The 14,917-nt window shown below is 32.6% G+C and overlaps 1 protein-coding gene across 1 annotated transcript in view; it reads right to left on the bottom strand.

Annotated features, from left to right (window-relative positions):
* PKD1L1 (polycystin 1 like 1, transient receptor potential channel interacting) overlaps positions 1–14,917 on the bottom strand; it is a 155,130-nt gene that overhangs the window by 89,758 nt on the left and 50,455 nt on the right. Inside the window, 5 exon segments of the mRNA XM_031965559.1 lie at positions 2,068–2,478; positions 4,090–4,250; positions 6,499–6,711; positions 7,967–8,148; positions 12,374–12,580. Coding sequence (XP_031821419.1) covers positions 2,068–2,478; positions 4,090–4,250; positions 6,499–6,711; positions 7,967–8,148; positions 12,374–12,580 — 1,174 coding nt within the window.

Raw genomic sequence — 14,917 nt, 5'->3', positions numbered from 1 at the left:
TCTCAAAACCAGAAGAAACTTTATGGGCAATCTAATCCGCTATCATTTGAAGCATATTTTAGTCTAAGAAAAATTTGTGCCTGAATCCTGTGGGAAAGGAATAGGAGGAATGCAAAACAAGAAAAAATGTGAAACATTCAAAACATTGCTCTTACTACAATAATTACAATTTGAACATAAGGTTGAAAGGAGGCACCAAAAAAAGATTCTATCTCTATAATTTCAACAAATTGGTTCCTTTATGTGAAATATTCATACATAATCTAAAATTATAATCTAAATTTGGTTGTAACATAATCTGATATATAATGACTATCATCTGAAATATCTTCTTTGATGGCTATAGGATCCCTTCAATATGGATACTCCCTTCACCAGTGCATGTTGCAATTCATCCATGCCTTAATATACTCATTCTTAATTATATGCTCCCATAGATGCTCCATTAAGGATATACTCGATATAACATGGGATTCTAAGTGTTTGGAACTTTTTGGATACCACTGTAGCATTTAAGATGTTCAACTTTCATTCTCATTAAATGGCCAAAAAAACCTTTTTTTTTCAAAAGTGTACATTTCTACTACTTTTTTTTTTTTTTTAACCTGGGTTGCTGGTCACACTCCCTTGGCTGACTCCAAGTTAACTTCATTTCAAAAATAAAGCTCCAGCTTTAACAGACTTTTGATTGACTTCCTCAAGGTCACTCAAAGTACTAATTTCTCATTTTTCTAGTGGATTGCTTCACTTCATATGCTCCGAAATCTATCATTGCCTAAATACCTGTCTACCAAAGAGATTAAGTCTACCTATTCCCAAATTGCTCTAAGGACTTTACTTTGCTTGTGCTTCTGCTTTATTTCATCTTCCTACTTTGTCCCAGGGCAGTCCAAGGGCTAGGTCCCTGTCCTCCCTCTTTCCCAGTAGGACCTGTGAAATTACACATGGGGAAAATGAGTCAGATGGTGACCTAGAAAAAAAATATGGAAATGTTTTCACTTGAAATAAAAAGAGAAAAAAGGCCTTATTAGATCTAGGCTATTTTTTTTTTTTGATTTAATCATGCTTTTCTTTCATCTACTTTAACAATTAGCATGTAAATCCATTCTATTTCATTTAAAATCTGTCTAAAGTTTCACAGCAATAAATTTTGGCTTTTAGTGATAAATTTTGATTTATGAATTGATGGATCTCTTCATGTTTAATCTGCTTAGACAGCAAGGATTAGAAAAGCAGTGAACCAAAAATTAAATGAGTATCATTAGTAAACTATTCTCTGGATTTACTATATTTAAGCATGAGTTAATATTTTTGTAATTTAAAATTTGTTAACTTGAGAAGGCCTTATGTTTAGCATTCATAAATGCCTATTCCCTAATATCTTAGTTGACTAAAAATAAATATAAAAATCATAATGTGTTTGCTATTGCTATTATTTTACTTGGTATTCAAAAACTATGATTGATAATCATGCACTAAAGAAGATATTTTTCTCAAAAGTTAAGGGGTCTGAAGAACACAAAAGATTCTTCTTGTTCCACCAGATTCTATTCTTCAAGGGGGCTAGGAATCCATATTTACTTCTCACTCCTACAATGAGAACTAGAAAACTACACTTTGGAGTAAAGTAGTGATGGAGTGGTAAAACAGAGAAAGCATTCTCTGACCATAATCTGAAATCTAGAACAGTCATTGAGTTGGAGTTGATGAGAAAGCTAACATTTGCTAAATGCAAAATTTACTTCCTCTCCTATTTTTAGATCACTAAAACTGGTTCTTTTTCAAAGAGATATAAAATTAGCTCACTTATTAATTTTGGAATGAAGCATCATACAAGACAACTCTTTTTTTGAAAACAGTGATAAGAAGTTCAATCAAAAAAAGGCTTCCCAGCCCCCCAAATAGAGAATATTGTACATTACTTTTAGTAATTACTCAGAGAGATTGGCATCAAACATATATAGCATCATTACTCAAAAGGTTATGTTTGTTCCTTCAAAGGAAAGTAGAAAAAAATGCACACACACACACACACAAAAGGAAGAAATAAAAAGAAAATGTAATTACCAGAAATGTAAGAAGAATTTTGTGGTAGCTCAGTGCTTGCTAACTTTTCTCCCTGAGTGGATCTTACGACAGATTTTTTTTCTAGTAAGCTTTGCTTTGGATAAAATAGCACTTTCTGAACAGGATCTTCCAGAGCTGAGGGACTACTGTTCTCCCAGTGACTGGTATCATTTACATGATGAAATCCAATTTTAATGTTTATGGAGGTTGCAGAAATGGAGGCTTTCCCTGGAGCAGATTGGGCCAGCTGCTTGATAGCCTGCCCAGAGGCGTCTTTTGGGAAAGGTGTGGTTCTTGGCATAGGAATAGCCATTCTTTTTATCCTGGAGGGTAGATCTGACTTTGGAATTGTCAAAATATCACCACTCAGGCTTGATGAGCCTAGCAGATCTGTAGCTCTACAAAAAGAAACTTAAACATACATTTGAAACAATTACAACATTGCATAAAAATTAAATGTGGTTGTTATAGATAATACAAGAACAGTAAAAGTGTGCTTACATATTTTCACGTACAATACTTGTAAATCCAGAGTTAGTTCTTTGACTTATAAAAAGATCCACCACAGTAATAATAGTAATAATATTTATACTTTTCTCAAGAAAACTGAGGCTGGGATTTTAAGTGATTTGCCCAGGGTCACATAACAAGTGAGTGGCTAAATCTAGATTCAAACTCAGATTTTCCTAATCCTAAATCAAGCACTCTATCTCAAGATAATTTATATTAAAAAAAAAAAACTTCCTTTTTAAAAATTAATAAATAAATATTTTACATATAGACTTTCAATGATTTCTGTTGCCTAGGTAGTATAAGTAGTACTGCAATATAAAGTTGCATTTTATACACTGAGTACACAACCTCTCCAGTATTTTTGCCAAGAAAACCTTAAATGGGGGTCATAAAGAATCAGACATAATTGAAATGACTGAAAAACAAACTAAAATCTATTTGTTTAATTTTTTTCTTTAATGAAACCATTGTTAAAACACTGCTTATACATATCTTTGGCACATCCCATTGAACCTATAGAGAAATTGAGGTAAAATCAGAAAAGAGTGATTTGTTTCAGTTCAATCCACATTTTAGCAAAAATATGATAGGCTGGAGAGGCACATGAACAGTCTAGTGAATACTGACCAGATGTGTAGTATCAGAGATTAGAGATCTCAGGTAAAGGAGGAATAGTTGAAGATGAGGAGAGACATGCAACTAATAGTTACTAGTTCTCTCCCCTTACTCCTCTCCTATTTAAAAGTATCAGAAAGTAGGTTTGATGTCTTAAAGGTGAGAGCAGGTACTAGTAGTCAGCGAATTAATCAGTGAACAGAGCAAAACAGTAGTGTGAATGAGATATGAATTTGGACAAAAAAAAGATATTCAGTGTGTATAATGAAATAATGATAGAAATTTGGAAAAACTAGGAAGACACTGAGTTAAGGGGGAAAAAAAAAACATTAAATTAAAAGAGAGGCAGCAAAAGAGAGACAGAAACAAACAGAAGAAACAGATGGAAAGATAGAAAGGGAAAGAGACAGAGACAGAATGATACAAAGTTAGTCCATGCTAGGACCAACAAAGAAGAGGATAATTTTGGTTTTATATAAAAAAGTCCAGGAATAGTGTTTCATTCTTTCTCACAATATTCCAGTCACATACAAACTATACAATAGCAGCAAAAAATAGAGTTGAGAGGCTGTTAATTAGATTTGATCTTAAGTTATTTATTTGAATTGGGACTTTTATGTTCTTAATCTGTTTTGGAAAAGAAAGGCACAAAGGTGAGAGTTAGGTCAAAAGGCTGTTCAATGTCTTGATTCCTGAAATACTCTCCTGAATCTTCTGCAATTATCTATTTATATTATTCTTTTAAAGTCATTTTTAAATCCCAGCTACTTCATGAACAGATGTATTCATTCCCAAATGTTCGTATTCTAGAAGTTTTTTTCTTTTTTTAAGATCAAAAGAAATTATTTATTTCATTTTTACTGCTCAGAAATGCAAGGGCACAGAGATTCCTACCTTCCATGCCATTTGTTTCTGTTGCATTGATTAAAAAAAGATCCCAAGAATAAGAAATGTTAGGCAACTTGGTACATTCTTCACACTTCACTTGGAGAGAAAATTCTTCATTCCAGTTCACAGAATTGTCTTTAAAGTTAACCCAAGAAATGTGGAGTGGTCTATAAAATAAAATCTGTTTTTAGACTTACTTTACAACTCAAGTTTTATTTGAAACTTTTTTTGAGGGTTTTTTAATCCTTATCCATGTTGGACAGTCTTCTTAATCTTTTATTATATAATTTCAACTATATAAAGGATTTAATTTTTTGAACTTTTAAAATTTAAAGTTTCAATTCTCTCTCCCTCTAGCTACCCCATTACCCATTGAGAAAGCAAGCAATATGATTCCCACTATAAATGTGAAATAATGTAAACTATATTTCCACATTAGTCATGTTGAAAAAAACAAGAAAAATAAAGTAAAAAAAATATTCTTTGATCAGCACTTAGAATTTATCAACTCTCCATCTGGAAGTAGATAGCATTTTTCATCATTAAGAAGGATCTAATAGTTTTATTTTTTAAAAAAGATTATAACAGAACTGTGAATGTTTATCCATATTTGGACAATTGTAGATATAGTAGATCTATTTGCACACCAAACATCAATATCAAATATATGCAGAATATTTACATTGAATCTGATCCTACATAACAACCCAATAAAACAATGTTGCCAAGTCATTACACAGTCTTGTCTTTGCCTTCACCTCAACTCCATATTCAAAATAATGGATTGCCAAGTTTCAACAATATTTTTTGAATATAATCTTTTTCTCTTAACTCATTTTCTTTTTTTCTATTCTGACCACTCCAGTCCACACCCTAATTACCTCTATTTTGTGTTATGAGATAATTTTCCAACTGTATTCAGTGTGATGGTAGAATGATGATAGAAGAAATTTGAAAATACTGAGGACAGATTGAGTTTAAACAACTCAGTCTCCAGTCTTTCTATCCTCCATTCTATCCTCTATGCTAACATTTCTAGATCCTAAATTAACATTCCTAAAATCCTAAAATTAATATTCCTAAAATTATCTACCTGTTTTCATAATCTCATAACTCTTCTATGGATTTCTCACCAACTTTGAATTAATATCTAAACTGAGTAGACTAGTAGAAATAGCTGTCTATATACATGTCCATTATTTTTCAGGAAAGTGTTGGCAAATGTTAAAGCCTTAATCAGGGGTCCTTAAACTACAGCCCATGGGCCAGATGTGGCAGCTAAGAATGTTTTTAACTCCCTCACCCAGGGCAATGAAGTTTCTTTATTTAAAGGCCCACAATACAAAGTTTTTGTTTTTACTATAGTCCAGCCCTCCAAAAGTCTGAGGGACAGTGAACTGGTCCCTTATTTAAAAAGTTTAAGGACCCCTGCATTAGATAGATAAGTGTGAATTATTATTATTATTATAACTATTAGTATACATATCCTTCAAGATTTAATTTAAGTTCATTTCCTTTATCACATATTTTCCCACTAATTCAGGCCATATTTTACTTCACCTCCCCTTTACTTGATCACCTCCCCTTGTGGGCTCTCACCTCCCTGAGAGGTCAGGGATGGTGTGGCCACCTGTGTTTTAAAACAAAAAAAAAAAGCAGGAGATGTAATGGGCTGAAACTCGAATCTTTTATTGTCTCTTCCAAAATAGCCCAGTTAGCTTTCTTTGGTTCTGAAAGCTCTCGTTGCTAGTCCTTTGCCTTTAGCTCAACTCCGACTCCTGGCTTCTTAGTCTCCCAACTGACTTCTCCTCCTGACTCCTGGCTCTCAATATCTCCAACTGACCCTCGGTGAGACTGAGAGCTTCTTATATATGATCTCTTAAAGGTGTGAACCCAAAGGTTGACTCCACCTCTGAGAGAGTGGGATTATGGGAGGTATAAACTTGAATATCTCCTAACTTGTGAACTAATGGGTGAGCTAATTGTGAACTCTCAAAGGTGTAAGCATTGTTTCTATCAATTCTAGTGACTTAACACCTTGTAAGGATTCACTCTAATGTGTGAACCAATAAGCATTGTTTCTATAAATTCCATTGAGTTAACACTAGGATTCTAACATTCCCTGTCTCCTCATTGTCTTTATTACAGAGTAAGAATCTGTGTATACATCTGTATAGCATATGTATGTACATACATACTTGGCATATATATATATATATATATATATATATGTATTTATAACTCATTCTGGTACTCTTAATTTCTTTCATCTACTTAATGTCTTCAGAACTCATTTTTCTTCTTTCCAATAAGCAATCATAGCATAAACCTCTCCAGTATCTTCCTTGAACTCCAACATAATGTTGAGGAAACAGTAGCTGCTTAATATGTGTTGAATTAAATTGAAAAAAATACCTGAATGTAGAACTTGATTGAACTGACAGGAACACCTGTGCTTCAGAAGAGTTTCGGTTTCCGTTAGACACCATCAGTGTCACTAAAAATTGGTCATAGGAGTCATAAAGAAGTGATGCTGGGAAAGAGATGACTGATGCACTATTGTTGAACTTGAGAGAGTTGAAACATGTGTGTTTTGGTTTACTTGCTGGGACACATTTCCAGTAATACCTATTTGGAAAAGTCCATTGCAGATGTGCTTAAACATATATTTTCTAAATTAAGCAAGTCAGGGTTACTTTTTTTTTACTTTTTTTTTCACTTTTGGTAGATTATTTGCAGTCCAACTAAAATACATATATTTTCTGACCAACTAAGATAACTGCACTGGGAACCACAGTTTTTGTTTGTTTGTTTTTAGTCTTAAATTAAAACCTAGCTAGCTACAAAGTCTCCAGAATAGTGAGGAGCTAAAATTGGCAGAGCAATTCACTTAAATTTTTAGTGTCCTAGACAAGACTATAAGGACACTGATTTCATTCAAATAGAAACAGGTAGCCAAGATCTTAGAGACACTGATTTTATAGATGATAAAACTGAGATTGACAAATGTGATGTGATTTGCTCAATATCACACCGAGAGTTGGTGGCAGAGCTGGAACTCTAGTCTAGATGTCTTCTCCAACTAGATGTAAGTTCTCTGAGATCAAGGACCATATCATGTAAGTTCCTCTATTTTTTACATAGCATTACATAGCAGTCTTTGTTACTGATTCTTCTCATTGGATTTATCTTGTCTGAACTGATTATGGATATGTTTTCTCTTCTATCAAAATGGGAATTCCTTGAGGACAAGGAATTTTTTTTTATCCCTGGTGTTTAACCCAATGATTCTTTATTTAATTGGTCATAGAAAAGAGCTTTCATTATAGTTCTCCTATTGTAGCCTTTTTGGGTCATATATAAAGCAACATCACTGAGAAATTATAAGAGAGAATCTGAAAGGGACCTCCAGGGAAAAGGGTCTATAGAGAAAGGGGTCTTCCTTTGGTATCCAAAGTCCTATTTCACTTTCCCAGGTCTAGACAAGAGAGTTCAACTCAAATACAGAACTTAATATATAATCACTTGCCATAACCACATAAAGTAGTTTCCCAAAATTTTTAGCAATTTAATGTTTTACAGACATAATATTCCAACAAAAAGTATTCATGAAGTGATAACTGATAAAGATAGCAATATTTGACTTTAAACTTTCCCCTAAGCTGCCCTAAATTTCAGTTTTGAAAAGAGACCCTGGAATACCATTTTAATTCAACTGTTCAAAAAGTTCACATTACTTTTAAAAATATATACATTTAATTATTTTGAGCTTCCAAAATGAAAACAAATTCTTTTAATATCTTACTTTTGAAATATCAAGAGCAAATAAGATGAATGCATAATATTCAGTAAGGGAAGCTAATATAATCTAATTCATCCTTACTTTAAATGAGTTCCAGGATAATCAGGATCAAAGGATTGTGAACCGTTGAGTACAATAATGGAAAAAAGGGTCTTCGAGATCAATAGGTGGGTCCCCTCTGAAATCACACTGACAGGTGACTGGGAAACCACTTCAATAACCGCTGAATAATTACTATACACCATGCTGCCTTCTATTTTAACCTGTATTTAAAAAATCAGAAAGAGAAAAAGAAAAATGAAAGATCCAAATCCTTGAAGAACTGTGATATTTCTGAAAAGTAGAAATAAAAATACTAAATATTTTGCTGTGTTAAATCAGGATCTAAAAGTAGTCACATGTACAGATTAGTTTAATTGCTTAGCAATATCTGATTTTTTCAAATGATTAATGTTTTATCTTTTAAACAGAGAAGTCAGACTTTTGTACATATGAATACAGGCTAAGAAAAATAGTAAATTTCTTGAGCATTTTTAAAATGAATATCTTCTTAATATATAGAGAGCTAAACTCTATTATAATTTGCAAATATAATAAACAATATCTTGAATCTCCATAGTGTTCTGTAGTTTTAAAAACACTTTCATAGATATTATTTTTTTTCTTCCAGGTGATAACCTTATAAGATAAACAGGGCAATTATTATTATACACATGTTACAGATGAAGAAGCTGAGATCCAAAGTGACTTGACTAAGGCCAAATAGTTTTCCAGTGTTAGAAGTTAGAATAAAATCCAAGTCATCTAATCAGAACCAGAAGGCATTTGTATTCCTTATTTGAGGTTTGAAAATTGTGCCCTCCACATGTTGATTCATTTAAACATTTTAACTAATTTATCAAACACTCACTAAATACCAAGCATTGTGCTAAATGTTAAGAATACAAAGAGAAAAACAATTCCTAATATGAAAAACCTTACATTACACTAAGGGAGAAGGATAGATAGATAGATAGATAGACAGACATATATACTAAATATTATATATTGATGTATATAATATGAATGTTTCTAAATGCATATGTGTATATATGTCATACTATTTATACCTGTACCTATATAAGTACAATGCATATATGTTGTGTACATAATACATATAATTATAAAGTAGTTTGAAGGGAGCACTAACAACCAACAAATATCTCATATAGAAGGTGACACCTGAGTTAGTTGGGTGTTAAATAGAGATAAGATTCCAAATGGTCAAAATAAAGAAGAAAAGTTCTGTGCACGTCTGTGTTACTATCTTTGAGCATACATTACATGAAACACACAACTTTATTCCCCAAAATTAAATGGGTGCAAAGATTTTTTTAAAAAAAATACTAAAATTAAATAATTGAGGCCAGTTCCAATGATCTTGTGACGAAGAGAGCCATCTATACCCAAAGAGAGGACTATAAGAACTGAATGTGGATCACAACATAGCATTTTCACTTTTTGTTGTTGTTGTTTGCTTGCATTTTGTTTTTTTCCTCAATTTTTTCCTTTTTGATTTGATTTTTCTTGTGCAGCAAGGTAATTGTATAACTATGTATACATATATTAGATTTAACTTTTTTTTTTTTGATTACTTGCCATCTAGAAGAGGGAATTGAAGGAAGGGAGAAAATTTTAGAACACAAGGTTTTGCAAAGGCCAATGTTGAAAAACTGTTCATGCATGTGTTTTGAAAATAAAAAGTTTTAATAAATAATATATATATATGTATAAGCAGAGGAAAAAGATTAAAACTAAATAAATAATTTTCCTTAAAAAAAAATACCAAAATGTGTCTTTCCTTACTACTCCCTTCATTTTGATTTCTAGGAAGCTGCCTTTCTTGTTTAGTCCTAGTCCCATATATATTTTTGATGTAGAATCAAGTAGTTTTGACCAAACAAATCATCAAGTCAAATGTTTGCACATTAGAGAATGTGGAAATACAATAAATTAGTCCCCTCTTGTAAAACCCAAACAATGGTGTCATTATTTTGCATTTTTTTTAAATTGGTGGTTGAAGATCTAAAAAGTTGGAGAAATTTTCCATTTATTTTTTGGGGGAATGAATTCTAATTAGAATATTCTTTTGACTATTTTCTGTCACTTTTGATTATCAAGTCCCTCAACTTCTGACATTGAAATACACCAAGTGAAAAGGATATTTATAAGCTCCAAGTATCTTTCGTTTCTCTGTGAGCAGGAACAGAGAAAGTTGGGCAAGTAGTAAATGAAGAGATCTAAAATTTGGACCCAAGATTTCTTATTCCAAATCCAATGCTCTTTCTACTACCAGAAGGATTAATACTTCTAACGTTGTCTTCATCATTACACATTTAATCTCTGAAGGCAATACCCACTTTAGTGGAAGGTTCTGAAAGAGTTAGGCCAGGCATTTAATTTTTTTCTCAAAACTCTACTTCAACTGCTACAATAGATATTTCCATGGATTTCTTCAGCTAATTCCCCATATGTACAAGTAGACAAGAACAGTTTGGAAACCAAGCTTATCTATAATTATAGCTACTTGATCTATTTTATGTCCCAATGAAAATTCTTCTGAGTAATGTCAAGTCTAATACTAAGCATCTTTTATCTGTCTATTATTCTCCTCAACTTCTCTGTTACTGACAATCTGTTCTTCCAATCATCCATGCTTTTAAATTCAGCCATTTTGGGTTGCTTCCTCTCTTTTGTTTCAAACATCCAATTGGCTGCCATTTTGTGGATTTTATTTCCATATGAATCTATCACCCATTCTTTCGTATATTTCCAAAAATCAGGATTTCTACCACCTATGTTCAGTACCTAAAAACATCTGTACTAGAATATTGCAATACTCTCCTAGCAAGTCTCCCTAACCCCCAACTCTCCCCTCTTTAATCCGTTTTACCGACTAACTTGCCAGATTAATCCTTTTAATGAACATGTCACTCCACTGTCAAAAAAATCTCAAAAACTTATTGTTGCCTAATTAAACAAAAAAGTTTGTAACCTTCCAAGGTCCTTACAATATCTAGTCTAAATTCTACCTTCTCCAATAAACCTACCCTGATTCCAAAAAGTAAATTTTCTTTCATCTAATATCATAGTGTGTGTGTGTGTAATTTCCCTCTCCGGCAAAATCTGATCAAACATTGTTTCATTATTGTCTTTCATTCTTCAAGATGCAGTATGATACCTTTCACAGAGTAGGCACTTACATGCTCATTGAAATAAATTTTTAGAGCAGACATACTTGAGGAAAATTGAAAGCTATTTCAACAAGTTGAATTGGCATAAAAGCTTAGGATATCCCTAGCAAAGTTATGTCATATTTATTAAAATATTATAAATTACAACTATTTAGATAAAATGAAGACTGAAGAAGTTAAAAATGAGTTTTAGCTGAGTGGATGCCCATCAGTTGGAGAATGGCTGAATAAATTGTGGTATATGAATATTATGAAATATTATTGTTCTGTAAGAAATGACCAACAGGATGATTTCAGAAAGGCCTGGAGAGACTTACACGAACTGATGCTGAGTGAAATGAGCAGGACCAGGAGATCATTATATACTTCAACAACAATACTATATGATGACCAGTTCTGATGGACCTGGCCATCCTCAGCAATGAGATCAACCAAATCATTTCCAATGGAGCAGTAATGAACTGAAACAGCTATGCCCAGAGAAAGAACTCTGGGAGATGACTAAAAACCATTACATTGAATTCCCAATCCCTATATTTATGCCCACATGCATTTTTTATTTCCTTCACAAGCTAATTGTACAATATTTCAGAGTCTGATTCTTTTTGTACAGCAAAATAACGTTTTGGTCATGTATACTTATTGTGTATCTAATTTATATTTTAATATATTTAACATCTACTGGTCATCCTGCCATCTGGGGGAGGGAGTGGGGGTAAGAGGTGAAAAATTGGAACAAGAGGTTTGGCAATTGTTAATGCTGTAAAGTTACCCATACATATAACCTGTAAATAAAAGTCTATTAAATAAAATAAACAAATAAATAAAATGAGTTTTAGAATATTTCTAAATAATGCTTTTTATTTATATAAAACACAGATACAAAAAAATCAAAGTATTATCAAATAGAACTATTGTGGATATGGTATAATGATTAAATTAAAAAGATTTGCAATTAGCATAGCAATTGTTTTATGTAAATGAACTACTTGGAAATAATTTCTTCTCTTAAGTAGATTAAGCACTTTCCTTGAAATGTTGCTTACACTATTAATTTTCTTAGCAAACCTTTTTTTCCCCCTAGATGGTACAAATTAATGGAGTAAGAAATAATGAGCTTTTACTGTATAGCCAGTCACCCATGAAACAGTGGTAAATAGCAATCTCATTATGCAAGTTTGAATATAAAGTTAATTTATTTCTTCTCAGAAATCAGGCTTTTAAAAATACCATTATTCTTAGTTAGCAAGCAAACCTTTGCAAGTGCAGTATAGTTTCCATATTCCAAAAAGTAGCTGGGAAGAAGAATGGTTTGTCTGTGCTTGTTGAGAGCAGTTGGAAGCAACACTAGTGAGCCATCAGACTTCATTAAGGACCAGCTATAGTTAAGGCCTTGGGAAATATCACACTGAATGGGAGCTTCAAAAGTAACTCCAAGCTTAACAGGTTGATGTCGCCAAATCTAAAGATCAAAAGAGAAGATATCTCATTAAGGTTTCCATGGAATTTGAAATTATACAAATACATAAAAGACTTGTGATTTAGGCAATATAAGGAACTCCCACTGTGAGACCTCCATCTACCCATGCATTTAGCAACTCCTCTATAGTTTAGTAGATAAGTCTTAGGGAGTTACATGAGTAATAAAAAGGTCAGCTGGTAAGTAAATGAACTGTGGTCTTCCTGGGTCTGAATACATCATTGAATCTGAAATCATAAATCACAATGACATTAAAAGTCTTCCTTCCATGATACTGCACTCCAGCCTCAGCCTCCAACCTAGTACTCCAGCCCTACCTTCTCCACTCAATCTGACTGGTAAGTTTACCAATATATAGGAGATCCCAGACCCACCACATTGTACTTTAGCCATTGTCCTGCAGTTCTGCTGTGTATGTAGCTGTCCTCCCATCCAAACAACTCGTCTTTGCTCTGGGAACACTAATCAAATCAACACTATCCTTCCTAGAAAGGCACATGAATCATGAAGTCACATGATTCCATTCACCATTCCTGAGATTTCCCAGAACAAAAATATATTCCCTGAGTCCACAACTCAGGATAAAGAGTTTGGCTCAGAATCAGGAAGGTCTGGGTTCAATGGTAGCCTCTGATACATACTAGCTATGCAACTCTGGACACCTGTTCACTTTCCCAGTCCCAACATGGAAAGTCCCTAATCTTTTATCCAATTAAAAATCAGACTACTTAATGTTGAATCATTTCCTTTTAGTTAATTGATCTTATTTGATATTTTTAATGTATAAAAGTTTATCTCCTCCTGTATTTGGGGTACATCTCTAAGCTGAGAAAAGGGCTTAATAAGCTATGTTGCTTAATAAAATGCTAGGCATACAAACTCAAACCTTTGTTTCCTAGGTCATTTCATCTTTCATTTGCCATAACTACTTGTAAAAAATGGGATGAGAAAGGAAGTACAAGTATATAAGGGATTTATGTGATAATTTTTATTACAAAATATTTAAATTATATCTATAATAACATATATTGCAGTTACATCTTGAACCAACTTAGTTTTAACAGACTCTAATATTTAAGATTTATTTTTGCCTTAAGTGGTTAATATATAATATATTAAGAGACAGATATTTGTTAGTCTAGAGATTTACAATAATTAGCTAGTGTTTTTTGGATTTTTTAAATGAACTATCATATATTCTCCATATAGAATTCCAAAATATAATTATTTTCTTGATTTCATAAAAAAAAGGAAGAGGAAGAGGAGGAGGAGGAAGAAGGATGAGAAAAAGAATATTAAGAAGATGAGGAATATGGAGATAAAGAAGGAGAAGGAGGAGAAAAAGAAGAAGAGGAAGCAGGAGAACTAGGAGAAAAAGAGAAATGCAAAAGAAGAGGAAGAGGAGGAAAGAGGATGAGGAAGAGGTGGAAGAGAAGGAGGAGAAGGATTTTTTTAAAAAAAGGCTTGGTACATCTTTTTATTGTTAACTGTTAATGCAACAACATGAGGGAAATAAGTAAATCTAGTCCTAAGCTAGTTAAACTTCTTATTAAAAGCAAAATCTTTGGGGACTATAATTTGATATTATTCTGAGTTTTGAATTCATTTATAATTGTCTGAATGATATTTAAATAAGTCACTATTCAAGGGAAAGATCAAAAATTAATTAAAGGGAACATGATCTGAGAACTGCTACAGGTGGCTATATGTACCTAGGAAAAGTTGAGGGAGCAATCTTAGCTTAGCCAAAAGTAAAATTCTCTTGACAGTTTTTCCATTGTATTATTTCCTTTTTGAATAGGACTGTGTCCCACTTGGTTAATACTGACCCATGATACTCTGTGAAGAAAGTAGAATCTTGCTGTATAAGTGGCTGTTCCAAACAGTAACTATAATTCTTACCTGAAATCAAACAAACTAAAGAGTCTTTATCCTATTACCCTTATGTTGAGTCATTCCGTGGTTTAGGATTATGCCTGTAGAACCACTCTTGATGGTTACAACCATGTTTCAACTTCTTTCTTTCATGGCAAATCTTTCTAACCATAGTAAGTTAACTATGTATAATAATTTTTAATATAAAATGAATCTTGTTGCTGTAATATTCCAGCAATTCTGCTCTACTTTAATAAAATACAAATATGAAATGTGCTGATCATCTAAGTAGTAGTTATGGTATAAGGATAATATCTTTTGAATTGGACAAAGCCATTTGGAGACAAAGCTGTAATGTAAAAGGCTATTTTTAAATATTTAAGTGAAGCAGCAAACTTTGAGAAAATAACTAATTTATTTATATATATGTGTGTGTGTGTGTAT

The sequence above is a fragment of the Sarcophilus harrisii genome, chromosome 1, assembly GCF_902635505.1.
Source record: "Sarcophilus harrisii chromosome 1, mSarHar1.11, whole genome shotgun sequence".
Lineage (NCBI taxonomy): Eukaryota > Metazoa > Chordata > Mammalia > Dasyuromorphia > Dasyuridae > Sarcophilus > Sarcophilus harrisii.
Note: the sequence above shows the minus strand (reverse complement) of the source record. Positions and strands in the feature narration are given on the sequence as shown.